The sequence below is a fragment of the Cucurbita pepo genome, chromosome 18 (genome assembly GCF_057944985.1).
Source record: "Cucurbita pepo subsp. pepo isolate OVF chromosome 18, ASM5794498v1, whole genome shotgun sequence".
Classification (NCBI taxonomy): Eukaryota; Viridiplantae; Streptophyta; class Magnoliopsida; order Cucurbitales; family Cucurbitaceae; genus Cucurbita; species Cucurbita pepo.
In genome coordinates, this window is record NC_141815.1 from 10,631,050 (window position 1) to 10,647,738 (window position 16,689).

Below are 16,689 nucleotides of genomic sequence, written 5' to 3' on the forward strand. Positions count from 1 at the left end.
TAAAGGCTGCTCTTTGGCTTTTTCCCTTCCTTTGTCATGCTTTCTCTCTCCCGATCCATCACCGATCAACTCAAAAACTTGACCTGATTTTTTCTCTTAGACGATATCTAAGTCACTGTTAAGCGAGAAACTTACTTAACTATAATGTTCTTTAGTTGTGATTGGGTATGTCCATCGGGTGGAACAGGGATAGAGAAGTCTTCCTTGTTCCCGTCTCTGTTCTCGCGAAATTCTCCATTTGAGGAATTTACAAAGATCGGGTTCTCTACGGAGAATTTTTTATCGTGTTCTTTAATCTTTCTTTTACTTAATTTGACCTATATTTTCATCAAATAACCTAACTATTTATGCTCCTTCGTTACTGTGAGATCCTATATCAGTTGGAGAGGAGAACGAAACATTCTTTATAAGGGTGTGGAAATCTCTCCCTAGTAGATGCGTTTGAAAAACTTTGAGGGGAAGCTCGAAAGAGTAAGTCCAAAAAGAACAATATACTAGTGGTGGACTTGGACTGTAACAAATGGTGTTAGAGGTAGACACTGGGTCATGTGCCAACGAAGAGGCTATACCCTGAAGGAGGGTGGACACAAGGCGGTGTGCCAGTAAGGATGCTGGACCCTCCTACCTCTCCCGTATACCTGTTTTAAAAGCCTTGAGGGAAAGCTCAAAGAGGGCAATATCGGCTAGTTGTGGGCTTGAGCTGTTACAAAGGGTATCAGAGCTAGACATTGGGCGACGACCAACGGAGAAGCTAAGCCCTGAAAGGGGGTGAACATGAGGCGGTGTGCCAGCAAGAACGCTAGACCCCTACCTCTATACACGTTTTAAAAACTTCGAGGGAAAAATCAACTATGACAATACTTGCTAGCAGTAGGTTTGAGCTGTTACAGTAACTTATGGGTACATTCTCACTCCATAATCAATTTGCGATTGATGCATCTTCTAGCATCGTTTGACGAATTGTCATCATCATAGTTACATTATGTTAGATAATATCTTCTCGTGCACTTGTACCTTAAATGAATTGTATAACTCGAACGATTAAGACATTATTACCCTCGCTCGAACCGAAACAAAGGGTCAAACCTTCTCCTCAAGCCCCACCTCATTTGTTCAACCAAAAAAAAAAACACTCCCCTCTCACCCCCACCGAATAATCGTCCCCACCCACGTTCTCTTTTTTCCTCTCTTCACACCCTCTCTCTCTCTTTCTCTCATATATCTCTCTCTCATCATCACCATTTCAATTGCCCAACACCACGCCCTTCTCTCTCTCTCTCTCTCTCTCCCTCTCTCTCCGCCGCTTTAGCCATTAAAACTTGGATCACAGGCCACCGCCGGAGCTGCTGCATAATGGGTATGGAGGTTTTGGAGGAATTCCGGCCACTCACACCATTAAGATCACTATCGCTTCAACTTCCCAAAGAAAAAGCAGACCACAATATTCAAGAACAAGAAGACTGCCAGACGCCGACAGCCGCCGCCACCCGCCTGAAGCCGACCATGGTGTGTCCGCCGGCGCCCAAGAAACCTCGTCCTCCTCGAAGAAAATTGAACTTTCTGCCGCCGCCGTTCTTTGAAGCTCCCCAAGATCTCAGCTCTGTGTACATTGAGCTTCAAATTCCTTCCAAGAAGATCAAACCCATTACTACATGATCTTTCTATTACTAATTATTGTTTCATTTCGCCTTCTAATTTGTTCAAATCTTTTTTATTGATTAACATGCCTGTGTGTATAACTCCAAAATTCAAGAAACAATTTTTTTTTGGTTTGATATTATCCACTTGTCAATTGAACTATATTCATGTTGATAAATCGTAAAATTATTTCACCCTAAATTTAAATTAGGCATTGATTTGGTAAAATTGGATGTTTTTATGAAAAGGGTAGATCCATTTTTTCATTGACATCAACGGAGGAGAGAGAGAGGAAGAGAGAGAGAGAGAGAGAGAGAGAGAAGAAAAGGTATGTTGAAGAAGGTGGAAGGTGTGTATGATGAGCATGTGAGGTTAAGTACTGTTCTTCTCTGTCAAATTGACAAACATTTGAAAGCAATAGATGATGATCTGTAATGCTATAATAAAGATTTGTCTTTTTGGTATTAATCAAAAGAATAGTGAGGTGTAAAGGCAATACACAAATTTAGGTAATATTCATTTCACTTGTTATTTTACGAATTGAAACCTATACTTATGAACCCTACATATGGCCAAATCAATGAAAAACTAAACATGAAAAGTCGGAATTACCCTTGTGTAGAATAGAGATTGAAATGTGACGAGAAATGGTAAGATTGTATAAAAAAAAATGAACGGTTAGTCCACCGACCGCTTGCAGATATTGTCCGCTTCCAAATATAGATTAAGATACTTCTAATAAGTTGTAATAGCTCAAGTCCACCGGGAAGATATTATCCGCTTTGACCCATTACATATTGCTAACGCATCTACTAGGGAGAGATTTTCACGCTCTTATAAGAAATATTTCATTCCCCTTTCCATTCCACACCCGTATAAGGAATACTTATACTTCATTCTCCTCTCCAACCGATTGAACTTCATTCTCCTCTCCAACCGATTGAACTTCTACTTCATTCTCCTCTCCAACCGATTGAGATCTCACAACCCACTTTGAGGGTCAGTGTCCTCATTGACACACCGCTCAGTGCCCGACTCTAATACTACTATAACAACCCAATCTCACTATTACAAATATTTTTCGCTTTGACCCATTAAGTATCGCTGTCAACCTTACAATTTTAAAAAGCGTCTATTAGGGAGAGATTTTACACTCCTATAAAAAATGTTTTATTCCCTTATCTAACCGAGGTGGACTTTCACGTAAACAATATAATAGATATGAATAAGACATCTTTTGGAATTTGGCTGTAAAATTGACAACTCTGTACATGTAAAAACCAGAGGGTATTTCTAATAATTTCTCAAGTTGCAATGGAACAATTACAACTACATAATAGATATGCCAAACTGCAAATTTTGAAACCATTTGCTCAAAAACAAACCAATGCTAATTTGGTGACAGCATTTTAAAAGAAAAGGCTTTAACAAGAATTCTCATCATCTATTCTTCTGGCTTACTTTTTCCTCGAAAATGTGTATACAATATTCAACATGCTCGAATCTCTGTCCTGGGATGCAAATTAGTTCCTAGTATTTCAAGTAACTCGAATGAGAAGCACAACCATTACGAAAACACAGGTCATTACGAAGATAGCCAACCAAGTGAAGCATGATGTTTTTGAGCTCTCTGAGTAAATCTGAACGGCACGTTTGTTGACCCGACCGGTGGTTGCCAAGCTATCCTCAACGGCCTTCTCTGTGGAATCCAGTATCTGTTTGAAGAGAATGATCAAGTTTACTATTACATCAGGAAGAAAAATGTTTAAAATTTGGAGTAGACACAAAGTTATATACAGGGTGAATGGGTGCCACTGTTACTATCACTGACTGCAGAGGTAATCTCTTTGGCATTTTGAAAAGATGCTCCCATGTAAAAAACTTCTTTTCAGATAAAAATTAAATTATTCATTGAAAGCAAATAAACTAAAGATAGAGAGTACAACTTGCTGGGAAAAAGAAAAGGGGACTACAGCGCTAAAGTAAGAAGGTCCACAAAGCTGGCTACGCTTGTGATTGAATCATGCAATGGACTCAAGTGAGGAATCCATGGCGATATCCAAACAGCATCTTTACTTGAAATATCATCCAATATGATAAGAATGAAGGTATTAGAAGATCATCTCGCACATTGACGACCTAGAGACCTAAATTTATGTCGAGGCTTTAGTGATGGCCAAGAAGTTGAGGAATATTATCAATCATGCCTTTATAACATCCCTCCCCTCCCCCACAATTCTATCAATAAACTTCTATGACGATCCAAAACTTCAGTTTGTGTGAGATCCCACATCAGTTGGAGAGGAGAACGAAACATTTTTTATAAAAGTGTGAAAACTTCTCACTAGCAGGCGCGTTTTAAAAACCTTGAGGGAAGCCTGAAAAGGAAAACCCAGAAAGAGGACAATATTTGCTAGGAGTGGACTTGGGCTGTTACAAATGGTATCAAAGCCAGACACCGAGCGGCGTGCCAACGAGGACGCTAGAACCTCAAAGAGGGTGGATTGAGAGATCCCACATCGGTTGGAGAGGAGAACGAAACATTTCTTATAAGGGTGTGGAAACCTCTCCCTAACAGACGCATTTTAAAAACCTTGAGGGAAAGCCCGAAAGGAAAAGCCCAAAGAGAACAATATATGCTAGCAGTGGACTTGTGCTGTTACAGTTCGAGATCTTAAAGTCCAATGTGTGCTGTTACAGTTCGAGATCTTAAAGTCCCCTGACATTGGCAGTACCGGCGCAAATAAGAGAGTACAAGAGAACTTCCATTGTATTCCACAACTTCTAATCTTCTGACGAAAGGTCATATTCCCAAAAGTTGAAGTAGGCGATTATGGCAGTATTTAGCCCTTCATTGAGTTCTAATTCACTTTGCAGAGCTAATTCTAGAGTTAGATTTAATACAAATTTCAACTTTAAGGAAAACAACCCTCAGAATGCATGTCCCAGAAACAGAAAACCTTCAATTCCATGAAATTTATATAAAGCAGCTAACTCACTGAAGAGAGAGAATTCATCGTAGTACGCTTTGAATATGGAGAAGAAGCAAAAACTTTTATTTCGATAAAATCTCCACTTTCTACTACGTCGACAACGAACAATTAGTAGAGAACATATACCTTTTCAGTGCTTTCCAAAGATTTGCTCATTATCAGACTGCTCTCTTTCAATTGCCTCGCTAGCCCAACCATTTCATCGGTCAAGTCCTCTTGAAGCTTCCTACCAAAGTGAATAAATAATGGTTTTCATGATAGACTGTAAGCATAAGGAAAGTAATGTCAACAAACAACATGCAACTAAAGCCAATGTTTTTTTTTTCTACAGTCAGTTCTAGTAGCCACATTATCCACTTCATTTAAGTATTATTGAAAGTCGTAGATGTTTCATCAGAACTCACAGATCTCCCTAATGAAAATTTTATCTTGGTATAGCCATTACGTATAGGGTTTTTTCCCTTGATTGGTTTCTTATCTGAATTTGTATTGTAATCTATTGTCATCTATATTCTTTATTTATAACTAACCTTACATAAAATTCATCATATAACATAGTAAGCTATACGGGGAAAACGTGCAAGATTTATTAAAAATACTTGAAACTACCAGTACCTGTGTTTCTCGATGTGGGATATTGCTGCAGCATCCAACTTGACAGGTGCTGACGAGTGTTCTTTGATGGTCCCATGAGATCTATCCTCCACAACAGAGGAAGAAGGCCTACACAGTAATATAATAACATTGGTTTGATAAAAAGAAACTTCAATAACGATTCAGTGTCACATAAATCCTAATGTGAGCCACGCACAGAAATCTCCTCCTTAGCCCCGGAGGTGAATGGGGGGCGTTTATTTCTCCTTCTGCCACAGAAGAAAATTCTTTAACAGAAGTACTTGTAGAGGGCTCAGAAGACTCTTCCTCATCAGGCTGCAAGTTGACCAAAACATTAAGTAAAAGAGACAAGACTGCACCACATGCAAACACAAGAACACAAACCATCAAAGATGAAGTAACCATTTAATATTATCCTTGGTATATACACAAAAAATTCAAGCAAAAGATGGATCCAGATGAGTGATATTGGTACAAAAACACCACAAGAGAATTTCAATCTTTTTGACGGGAAAGATGCTTTAAATTCCAAGGCGAGAGGGAAGAAAAAAAAACTTCAACAAAAAATGAACAAAAAAAAAAACAAAAAAACAAGCTAACATAAAAACTGATTCAGATAGGGGATTTTGATGTCGGGAAGTTCCATAATCTTGAAATTTAACAGAGAACAGATTTAAAACAACCAAACCCATGTAAGTGTACCAAAGGAACAGCTAATTTTGAAGCAATGGCCTCTATCTTCTCTGCATAATCACCAAGCAAAGCCTTGGAAACTCTGCACAAAGAAACTAACAGCACATAGTACGGGGGACCAGATTAGAAAATCTCAGAAAAGATATTTACCAAAACAAGCTCCTAGAACAGTTTATGTTCAATGAGGTTGAATCTAACCTCGTGCAAATTGAGAGTACAAAAGTAATAAAAAATAGTCCAAGTTATAATGTGAGATCTCACATCGGTTGGGGAGGAAAACAAAGCTTTCTTTATAAGGGTGGAAACCTCTCCCTAACAGACGCGTTTTAAAAACCTTGAGGAGAAGCTTCAAAGGGCAATATCTGCTAGCGGTGGGCTTCCGTTGCAAATGCTATCAGAGTCAGACACCGTGCGGTGTGCCTGCATGGAGGCTGAGCCTCGAGGGGGGTGGACACGAGACGGTTAAGGACACTGGGCCCCGAAGGAGGTGGATTGTGAGATCCCACATCAGTTGGGGAGAAAAACGAAACAGTCTTTATAAGGGGTGTGGAAACCTTTCCGTAGAGACGCTTTTTAAAAACCTTGAGGGAAAGCTCGAAAGGGGAAACCCAAATATGACAATATCTGCTAGCAGTGGGCTTAGACTGTTATATCTATGTTGGATTGGCCCTCGAAACAATGGGAAAGTGAGGGATGAATCATACCAACCTTGATATACCATCGGGTGTTTTCTCTTCTGCAAGTTGCTCCAACTGTTCTCTTAGAGTAGTCACATACTGCAAGAATAGTTGGGCCAAAATGAATAATGATCTTCAAATCACTTTTACATGACTAAAAATCAAACCAATTGAAACTTTCACTCAATCATCTGGACGTACGTGTATAAGTTTAGCCTGATCCTTCTGATGAGGGGCAGTTGCCAGCAGCCGCTTCAAGTTGATTTCAGTTTTACTTAAACCCATTTAGAAAAGAGGAAAAGAATCCTACATAATCAAGAGAAACGTGAACATTGCAAGCTATTCAACAATCACATCGAGTAAATAAAACACGCACGCATCCGCACAATCCAGTTATTAGTATCTAAACACGGTAAGGAATTGCCATTAGAATATGTCTCTATGAATCATCAGTATAATGAAGCACAGGATTCGGAAGTCTACATCAATGAAATCTACAAAAAATGTAAAACTTACAATTTCGTTTCCATGGAAGTGAAGTATTAACAATTACGACCTCAGAAGAACAGAACAAAACCGAGATCTTTTCTTTTTCTTTGTTACAATCCATCATCAAATCTTATCTTAGCCCAATCACAAAAGAACTCCGCGATAAAAACTAATTCACATTCAAGAAATTTAATTTACACGCTCCCAATCGCCTGCTACTTAGGCTTCAAATCTAAACCAATTAACCAGTAAACTGAGATCCATTTCCAATATTATCTAATGCTGTCCGATCCAATGTCGATAAACAAAAGCAGCAGCGACAGGATTTGATATTTCAAACAGAACAAATTAAGATCACGATAACAGGTAGAACTTAAAACTAACCTCTCTAAACACACAGAAATCGGCGTGTCGGCGTGAGGCGGCAGCAGAAAGGGAGATACGACGAGAACAAATAAAATTTCCCGCCAAGGGGCTGCCGGAAGAAATATATCGGAGGCGCGGGTACGGCTGCCGGTCGCTGGGAGCCAAGAGCGAACAAGAAAATGAGAAGGGGCTTTTTCTTACTTTCTTTTTTTTATTTTTTATTTTTTATTAATTTTATTATTAAATCTACGTGAAACGTTAAAACGTAATTTTATTATCAAATATTTATTAAGCTTTAATTTAATACTTAATTGTTTGCGTTAATTATTCATTAATTAAGATTAAGTTTTTTATTTTCCTTATGCTGACGTGGAAATTTTCGCCTTCCTCCTCACTCCACCTTGCTCGTAGTCAAAAACAGCCAGAGAGCTTTCTCTTCGCTTCTAAAACTCAAAAGTCCACCACCGTCGTCTCCTCCGCCGCCGTCTTCCCCAAATCCGATACTCTTTCTCTGCATATCGAAGCTTCAACGCCTTCTTCTTTTTCCAGCTCTTGATCTCCGGTATTACAGAGAAAAATGGCGTATGTGGACCATGCGTTTTCGATAGCAGACGAGGACATTGTTATGGATTCTCCGTTCCCCGTCAACAATCAACCTCCTATCAAGGAGATCGCTCTTGCTGTTTCTCTTCTCGTCTTCGGCATGATTGGAATCGTCGTTGGTGCCTTCATGGCTAGTAATCGAGTCGGTGGTGATCGTGCTCACGGTACTTCTTTTCGCCTTCCTTTTGTTTTTGTTCTTGATTTTGCCCTAATTCGAACGAAAATTTATGGTTCATTCTCGAAAATTTTCAGGGGTGTTCTTCTCGTTGTTGGGAGCTCTCTTGTTTATTCCAGGGTCCTACTACACGCGGATTGCCTACTATGCTTACAAGGGCTACAAGGGCTTCTCCTTTTCCAACATTCCCCCTGTCTAAATGCTCCAAGTTCCTAACCATTTCTCTACATTTGTACAGATTTTCTTCTCCAGATTTCTCCATTGTCTACGTTGATTCCACCTTCCCGTTTCCCTTTGACTACTCATTACTCTGTATCCGTTTACTGTCGTTGTCGTTGATAGTTCTTCTGTTTCTTAAGGCCTATATGTATATAAATTGTTAATTTCAGATCACAATCGAGGCATTTATCTATATAATCTGAAGTTTCGCTAATTTTTGCATTTGTTTGTTGATTTGAACACATTGCGAGTTTATCATGTGAAGAACACAAAGAATTAAATTAGCTTTCCAAATTCTTCAAGTCTCTTCAGGAATTAGCTAGCTCTAGGAGATTTTAAAGAGGTTTTCCACTTTCTAAAGGCACTTGATTTGTTCTTCATGCTTCTTATATATTTGTTTGGCAGTTTGTTGCAGCTCTTTGCTTGGCCCCTTGCAGTTGATGAACGAGGTTAGTATTTTTTGTGTTTATTTTCTTGGTTGTTTAGTACACTTGTAGAGTAATATGCTGATTTCCCACTTCATTCTTAGCCTTATAGTTCCCATTTGATGGAGACGGTTCTCACACCATCATTAGGGCATATTATTTATTTGGAGGAGGAAGAGGATGTTGTAGATCATATATGGTTACATACATTGTGAGCTCTGCCCTTTTACTCATTTCATAGATGAAAACTTTGAACATTTCTTGGACTTGCTGTTCAAATCACTAGGCCGTAGTATGAACATTTCCTTCTTGATGATAGTGAGCGTTTCCTACATGTTTCTTAGTACTCTTATTGAATTCTCGTCATTGCTTCAATGATATGTTTTTCCACATGTTTAGAGCCATCGGGAGAAAGTTGGAGTCAAGTGTTTAATGGTGGTGGGTCGGTCTTTCTTAAACGATTGGAAATCCAACCCTACCTAACCCGTTTTCACCTCTAATGTTTAGAGGCATCGGACAAAATGTTGGAGTCGAGTATTGTAAGATCCCACCTCGATTAGAGAAGGGAACGAAACATCACTTATAAGGGTGTGGAAACCTCTCCCTACCCTTATAAGACATGTTTTAAAATCTAGAGAGAAAGCATTTAAAGTAAAGTTCAAAGAGGACAATATCCGCTAACAGTGGATTTAGGTTGTTACTAGTATTCTGAAATGATTTAAGAAACCAGTTGGGATTTTCCATCCCGACCCATTTGCACCGTTCAACTTAGTATAACGTTGATGGAGAGGAATTTGGGAAGGAAAAGGGTGCTCATTGAAATCCAGACGTAGCTGTGGATTTATTGTTAGGAAAGAATTCTATTTTCAGTCAAATTTGGAAACAACCAGATCCTCCTGTGGCCATGAATCCAGGGGCTGAGACACTGGCTTCACTATGCCTGTAGCCCATTACACAATCCACTGTGCATTTCCTCATGTTCATGAACTCGAAGTGCAATAGTATAAACTCAAATTCCTCTTCTTTTGTTTTTACAAACAGCAAGGTATTGGGTTTTTTTTTTTTTTTTTCCTTCTGATCGTTGGTGTCAGCTTGAGTTCATCTCGACTATTTTCACGGGAGAAGCAGTTGATCCTACTATATTTGGTTGCCAAAGAAACACGGGATAATAACCCGGGATACAAACTCACTTCCTTTAACCCTTTTATTATATTCATGCCCGTTATCAATCATTAAGCTAACTCGTGTTGATTTCATATTAAAATATCATTTTAGTCTTCTGTAATAGTCCAAGCCTACCGCTAACAGATATTATCCGTTTTCCTCACGGTTAGGTTTCCATACCTATATAAAGAATGTCTTGTTCATCTTTTCAACTGATGTGAGATCTCATAATTCACTCCTTGAGATCTAGCGTCTTCGTTGGCACACTGCTTAGTATCTAGCTCTTATATATACCATTTGTAATAGCTCAATCCCACCGCTATTAGATATTGGCCGCCTTGGCCCGTTGCGTATTACCGTCAATCTCACGGTTTTAAAACGCGTCTGCTAGAGAGATATTTCTACATCGTTACAAGTAATGTAATGTTTCGTTTCCCTACTCCAACAGATGTGAGGTGTCAAATATTCCATTTTTGTTTATGTAATTTAATTTTTAAAAATTGAATTTAGAGATATAAAAATGAGTAATTTCCATTTAAGAAAAAACATGATATGTTTTTCCTTATAGAGGGAATCCTAATTAATTTTTACCTTTAACCTTAATTAATAATATAAAGTCATTTTATTTTTTTAAAATTATAAATATTAAATTTCGAAATTTAAAATTAACTAAAATGAATTAAGTCGACCAACCACCCGTGACTTGTTGCTATAAATATTATTATTATTATTACAGAAATATAGAATAATTATTTATTTATTTATTTGCAACCTAAAAAGCGTAATATCTTACAAGACGTGTGAATATACAAGAGATGCTGAATTTCAGTAATTGTCTTCTCTAAAATTACGCTTACGAGCAATTAATCGCCAATCGCAGAAACCTCACCGGAATAAGGTTAATTGCAGGCCGGAATTTGGATCAATGGCAGCGACAATGAGTATGAGGAAGATGCTGACGTTATCAGCAGCTATGGTCTGCGCCGTAGCCGTAGCGTCTTTATACGGGGCCTCAGCTTCCACGGAAACACGCTTCATCAAGAACACCATCGCCTCGCATCAGATCGTCATCTTCTCCAAGTCCTATTGCCCGTAATTTCCTTCTCATTCCTCTTTTCTCTTCTTAATCGATTTATTCAGACTCCATTGTGGATCTATTCGTCTCATTTCTCCAAATCGACTTTTGTTGTTCCGTTCTTGACCCGCTGTGGCCATGTTTTCTATTACTTTAAGTTTTGTTGCCCTACATTTGGAAGCAGATCGAGGAAGGGGCGAGTTTCCGCTTCTCTTAATTGTTGTTTTTGTGCATACAGGTACTGTAGAAGGGCAAAAGCTGTTTTCAAGGAATTGAACAAAGTTCCTTATATTGTTGAGCTGGATCAAAGAGGTACTTGCATAATCTGCCTTTTTCTCGTTCTGTTTATCAAAACTAGCAATATCACCATGGTTTAAATCGGATTGAAACTCAGTATGCTTGTTTCTTGTTTTTGTGCTCCTTTTATTGCACGTCTTCTGTTGTTGCCCTGCCAGTATATCTAGATTTCGGACAATTTCGTATGAAAATCTTGTTCTGGCCTATGCTCTCCGCATTATGAAAGTATTGGTTGGGATATTACACTTGATATGGGCATGCTTGATATCTAGATTTCGGAAAACTTCATACGAAAATCTTCTCTTATATCTTTTCTGATGATTTTGGTATCATTATTTAAATGAACGATCTTTTCAACTTAATTGTGACGGAGTAGTTAGAGAATCTGTGCTTAGTGTTTCCTCCAGCCTCTCGAAATGGTGACTGCCTGCGACTGGAATATTTATGTAGTAGGTCTTGTGACATGATTCTCTGTAAAATGCTTTCCGCTTCGAAACTAACATGGTCGTTTGGGATCGTCTATTCTCTTCATCTAAAATCCTCACTCTGGCTGAACATATGGCAACTGATTTAGGCATATACTCTTGACTACGCAGTTAGAGGTTCGAATCCCCCACCCCATAGACGTGGTTGAACTAAAAAATGTTCAAATTACTCTATCTAATCAGATCACACACTCAGATCCACCCCCCCAAACAACAATGGAAGGTAATTCCTTCTAGTTTATGTGTTCTTTTGGGAGTTAAGAGAGGGAGGAGGGTAGAGGAAGGTAGAAAACAGCAATGAAAGGGGGAAACGGTGTGCAAGAGTATGTCCTATTAGTTGCTGCCTGAAATGTCTATTTTTACTAAGAAAAAGCTTAGATTATGGGTCGACTAATTATGTATAATGTTGTTCAAAATCCTCTTCTTTTTATCTTTTTAGTTGATTTGCAGGTTCTTTGTTATGTTTTTTCTCTTTTGTTTCCCTTTTCGAGATGGGTGGGGAGAATTCAAGCTTTGGATGAATTCTCTAAACGAACTAGCAAAAGGGTTATCAGTAAACATATATCTGGCTTTTGTTTCTGTATCTATGTATATCTGGTGGTATTCCTTCATCTAAAGGTTAATAATACTCATAGAATTTGGATCTGTATCTCACAGAGGATGGCAGTGACATTCAAGATGCTTTTATGGCACTCATCGGAAGGCGCACTGTACCTCAAGTGTTCGTAAATGGAAAACACATAGGCGGATCAGATGGTAATGGGCTCTTCTATGGCAAATTTTTGTGTGGTAACATATTTCTCCAAGTACTTCTAACTTATTGAAACCCTGATTCCAGATACTATTGAAGCATATGAGAGTGGGAAGTTGAGTAAGCTCCTGGGCATTAATGAAGAGCATAAAGCGGATCTTTGAATCAAACCCTTCTACTGTAAGCAGAGATATTTGCACCAACAGAGTATATTTTGCTTGGATCAGTTGCTCAATTGTAACTCTTAATGGTGGTGGATAAGTTTTCTCTGTAGCTCTCTCTCTCTCTCTCTGTCTCACACTAGTGATAACAATGCTTTTCTTGTAAGGAGATTTTCGAACTTCAATAGATCGAACCATTTTTGCGTGTCTAGTTACGCTTGTTTAATTGGATCCCGTTGGTCTCTTCATTTTCTAGACAGAGTTTTAAAATTTTATATTTGATGTCATTGTCACAGTTCAAGTCTACCACTAGTAGATAATGTTGTCTTCGGGTTAAAACCTTAAAGAGAGGTTATCAGGAATGTTTTGTTCTTCTCTCCAATCGATATTGAGATCTCGAGTGAGGTTAGTTGGGGGTGAATATGTTTCGTTCTCCTTTCTAACCGATAACCAATGTGGGATCTCACAGTCATGTTGGTTGAGAGCGAGTATTTGAACTTTCGAACTTTCTCACATTCTTGTGATGATATATGGCTATCAGGTTGAACTACGTGGGTCGATAATAAACTACCTACATTTTACCATTATTATATAACCATTTTTTATTATATTTTCTAAAAAACAAGTTTAATATCAATTTAATTAGAAGTAACCCACATTTTAAATATTTTTAAATCTGAACCTGAAAATAATAATAAAATTAAAATTTAATAATATTGATATTTGTTCTTTCAACTTTAATTTTATTTTATTTTTTGTCTAATAAATTTTTAATCTTCAATATATATATATATATATATATTTAATTTAATTGATTTATGGATGCAAAATTGAATACATCTGGTTTTGATTTGTTTTTTTTCTTTTTAGTTTTATTTATTTTTCAGTATTATTATTATCCAAAAATTCCAATTCAGCATAATTCAAGGAACATAAATAAATTTAAAAAAGGAAGGCCAGCAGTTAATTTGGCTGAAGTACAAACTTAATCGCCGACATTTGCAGTCTTATCGACAAAAGTTGGTTGCAGAGTTGCAGTCGGGAATTTGTATCCATGGCAGCGACGTTGAGTATGAGGATGACGACGATGGTATCAGCAGCCAGGGTTTCTGCAATGGCTTCATCGTCCCCGGAGTCGCTCTTCGTCAAGAAAACCATCGCCTCCCACCAGTCCGTCATTTTCTCCAAATCCTATTGCCCGTATTGTCGTTCTCCTTCTTCTCTTCTTTCATTTTTTCTCGCTTCCAGCATCGATCTATTGTTAATCTCATTTCTGCTATTCGACTTTCGTTGTTCTATGTTAACCCGCGGCGGTCATGTGCAACTACTTTAATATTGTTTTTGATTGTGCGATGCAGGTATTGTGAAACGGCAAAAGCTGTTTTCAAGGATTTGAACAAAGTTCCTCATGTTGTTGAGCTGGATCAACGGGGTACTTGCTTAATTTCCCTTCTTCTAGCTCTCTCCCTGTTTATGAATAAGTAACATTAACAATTCTCATATGTAAATACTGCTGAATTTGGGTTAAATCTAATTGAAATTGAGTATGTTTGGTTCCTGCTTTTGAGATTCTTCATCTATTTCATGTCTTTGGTTCTGGATCCTGCTAGTTTATTTAGATTCCAGTAATTTTATATGAAAATCATGTTCTGGCTTGTTCACTCCCGCTATGAAAATGTTGAATTGTGATATCACTGTTGATATTTTTGAAGCTCAAGTGTTAACTAGATGGCTTACCTCTGTCTTTAGTCATCTATTTTCTTCATCTGCTTATCTTCTGCTTCCATTTTGTTCTTTCCTGATTCATCGTCGCTATTCAAACCTTAGTGTAACACTTAGAAAGAGAATCTGTGCTTAGCATTGCCTCCAACCTCTCTAAACGATGATTACCTGCGACTGCAAAATTTATGTATCTGGTTCTGTGACATAATGCTTTGCCAATTCGAAATTGAAGGTTTTGTTTGGGGAAATTCTACCTCTTCGGCTACAATTTTCAGTCTCTAAGTGTGTTCTTGAAAGGGTAGTTCCTTCTGCTTTATGTGTTCTTTTGAGAGTTTAGGAGAGGGGGCCAAAGAGTGGGAGATGGTAGAGGAAAAGGAGAAAAACTAGGGAGAAAGGGTATGCAGAAGTATGTCTGATTAATGTTGTTTGGAATTTTTTGTTTGCGAGAAAAAAGTTCAAAAAATGCTTGGGATTTATCTTGTGTTGTGTGTGCTTCACAATCTTCTTTCATCTTTCTCAGTTTGTATGCAAGTTGTTTGTCTTGTTCTAACTATGGGTTTGTAAGTAAAGGATACATTCTCCGTTGGTATGTGGCATTTTGAGAAAAACCAAAAGTAAGGTCATGAGAGTTATGCTCAAAGTGGATAATATTATATCATTGTGGAGAGTCGTTGTTCCTAATATGGTATCAGAGTCATGCCCTTAACCTAGCAATGTCAATAGAACCCTCAAGTGCTGAATAAAGAGTGTATTTTGTTCGAGAGCTCCAGAGAATGAGTCGAGCCTCGATTAAGGAGAGGTTGTTAAAGAGCTCTAGAGAAAGAGACCTCAAGAGAGGCTCTATATTGTACTTCGTTCGAAGGGAAGATTGTTGAAAATTGTCCCACATTGACTAATTAATTAAGGGGAAGATCATGGGTTTATAAATAAATGACGTTATCTCCATCGATATGAAGCCTTTTGAGAAAAACCAAAAGCAAAGCCATGAGAGCTTATGCTCGAAGTGGACAATACCATATCATCGCGAAAGACATTCTTTCCTACCATTATTGAGTTTAGTTTTTTTATTTCTTTCATTTCATTAAGGGGAGATATCAAGCTTTGGATGAATTCCTAAATAGACTAGCAAAACTGTTACCATTAAACATATATGCAACTCCTCTTGTTTCCATTTCTGTTCATATATCCTACTGCTATCTCCTTGCTGTTCAATTGCTCATAACCTAAAAGTAACCAGTTAATTCATAGCATTTGGATCTTTATCCCCCAGATGATGGCAGCGCCATTCAAGATGCTCTTAGTGCACTTGTTGGAAGACGCACTGTACCTCAAGTGTTCATAGATGGAAAACACATAGGTGGATCAGACGGTAAATGGCTCTTCATCGCCAACTTATTCTTTGTAATATACTCTTCTCCAAAGTGCTTTTAACTGATTGATGCCTTGAATTTCAGATACTGTTGAAGCATATGAGAGTGGAGAGTTGGGTAAACTCCTGGGCATCAAGGAATAGGATGAAGTCGATCAAACCTTCAATTCTAAGCAAATATCTTTGCACGTACAGAGAGTTTATTTTGCTTGAATTATCTGCTTAATTGTATCCTTTAATGACTACAAGGTACTCTTTTGTCTCGAAAATAGGGAATCCGATGCATTTTTGTACGTGAAAATTTATTTATCGAGACTGATTCTCAATAACAGTTGGATGTAGATTCAAAAATTTGCATGCCTTAATAAACATGGGATACAAATTCTCGATGCTTTTGAAATTCTCTCTCATACCTCTAACGATTCGAAACTGTTATCCATATTGTGACAATTTCCTTGAATAATTTTTCATTATAACGGAGTTCTAAAGCTTTAATTAATATATTGCATTGCTTAGTTATACTTGTTTAATAAATTGGTTTAGAAATCTTTATGTAGGTAAGAATACGGTAACTATTTATATAGAAAATTGTGAGAGCGAATTGAACTAGTAATAATCCAAGCTCACTACTAGTAGATATTGTCTGTTTTGGTCGTGTCAGCTCAATTTTACAATGAGAGGTTTCCACGTTTTTATAAAGAATGTTTCATTCCCCTCCTCGACACGGACGATGATCTCAAGAACTTTTAAAATTGTAACCTCTAGGGTTTGA

The 16,689-nt window shown here is 37.8% G+C and overlaps 4 protein-coding genes across 5 annotated transcripts; 3 read left to right on the plus strand and 1 right to left on the minus strand.

Moving 5' to 3' along the window:
* Positions 1–2,910: 2,910 nt before the first annotated feature.
* LOC111779632 (Membrane fusion protein Use1) lies at positions 2,911–7,673 on the minus strand. 2 transcript variants are annotated; one of them, XM_023659721.2, is made up of 8 exons: positions 7,490–7,673; positions 6,818–6,922; positions 6,648–6,715; positions 5,949–6,021; positions 5,443–5,561; positions 5,247–5,354; positions 4,758–4,857; positions 2,911–3,353 (listed from the first exon to the last, which is right to left on the minus strand). In XM_023659721.2, the coding sequence occupies exons 2-8, from the start codon at positions 6,899–6,901 to the stop codon at positions 3,177–3,179; spliced, it is 729 nt and encodes a 242-aa protein (XP_023515489.2). In that variant the 5' UTR covers positions 6,902–6,922; positions 7,490–7,673; the 3' UTR covers positions 2,911–3,176. The 2 variants fall into 2 exon arrangements, with proteins under 2 accessions (XP_023515489.2, XP_023515490.2); XM_023659722.2 differs by lacking the exon at positions 7,490–7,673 and having other exon boundaries at positions 5,949–6,034.
* A 191-nt stretch (positions 7,674–7,864) lies between these two features.
* LOC111780440 (uncharacterized) lies at positions 7,865–8,682 on the plus strand. Its single transcript, XM_023660858.2, has 2 exons — positions 7,865–8,238; positions 8,327–8,682. Exons 1-2 carry the CDS (start codon positions 8,049–8,051, stop codon positions 8,446–8,448), a joined length of 312 nt encoding a protein of 103 aa, XP_023516626.2. The 5' UTR covers positions 7,865–8,048; the 3' UTR covers positions 8,449–8,682.
* Positions 8,683–10,846: 2,164 nt separating this feature from the next.
* On the plus strand, positions 10,847–13,037 carry LOC111780441 (glutaredoxin-C4). Its single transcript, XM_023660859.2, has 4 exons — positions 10,847–11,149; positions 11,371–11,444; positions 12,572–12,670; positions 12,753–13,037. Exons 1-4 carry the CDS (start codon positions 10,983–10,985, stop codon positions 12,827–12,829), a joined length of 417 nt encoding a protein of 138 aa, XP_023516627.2. The 5' UTR covers positions 10,847–10,982; the 3' UTR covers positions 12,830–13,037.
* Positions 13,038–13,777: 740 nt separating this feature from the next.
* On the plus strand, positions 13,778–16,317 carry LOC111779598 (glutaredoxin-C4). The gene is made up of 4 exons (XM_023659674.2): positions 13,778–14,026; positions 14,185–14,258; positions 15,819–15,917; positions 16,003–16,317. The coding sequence occupies exons 1-4, from the start codon at positions 13,881–13,883 to the stop codon at positions 16,059–16,061; spliced, it is 378 nt and encodes a 125-aa protein (XP_023515442.2). The 5' UTR covers positions 13,778–13,880; the 3' UTR covers positions 16,062–16,317.
* The last annotated feature ends 372 nt before the right edge of the window (positions 16,318–16,689 follow it).

Coding starts and splice junctions, on each gene's coding strand:
- LOC111779632 (XM_023659721.2), bottom strand. CDS start 6,901: ATGGGTTTAAGTAAAACTGAAATCAACTTGAAGCGGCTGCTGGCAACT. Junction 6,716..6,817: donor ATCAGGCTAAACTTATACAC/GTACGTCCAGAT, acceptor CTATTCTTGCAG/TATGTGACTACTCTAAGAGA. Junction 3,354..4,757: donor CTTTGGAAAGCACTGAAAAG/GTATATGTTCTC, acceptor CTCTTCAAACAG/ATACTGGATTCCACAGAGAA.
- LOC111780441 (XM_023660859.2), top strand. CDS start 10,983: ATGGCAGCGACAATGAGTATGAGGAAGATGCTGACGTTATCAGCAGCT. Junction 11,445..12,571: donor TGTTGAGCTGGATCAAAGAG/GTACTTGCATAA, acceptor TGTATCTCACAG/AGGATGGCAGTGACATTCAA. Junction 12,671..12,752: donor ACACATAGGCGGATCAGATG/GTAATGGGCTCT, acceptor CCCTGATTCCAG/ATACTATTGAAGCATATGAG.
- LOC111779598 (XM_023659674.2), top strand. CDS start 13,881: ATGGCAGCGACGTTGAGTATGAGGATGACGACGATGGTATCAGCAGCC. Junction 14,259..15,818: donor TGTTGAGCTGGATCAACGGG/GTACTTGCTTAA, acceptor TTTATCCCCCAG/ATGATGGCAGCGCCATTCAA. Junction 15,918..16,002: donor ACACATAGGTGGATCAGACG/GTAAATGGCTCT, acceptor CTTGAATTTCAG/ATACTGTTGAAGCATATGAG.
- LOC111780440 (XM_023660858.2), top strand. CDS start 8,049: ATGGCGTATGTGGACCATGCGTTTTCGATAGCAGACGAGGACATTGTT. Junction 8,239..8,326: donor CGGTGGTGATCGTGCTCACG/GTACTTCTTTTC, acceptor GAAAATTTTCAG/GGGTGTTCTTCTCGTTGTTG.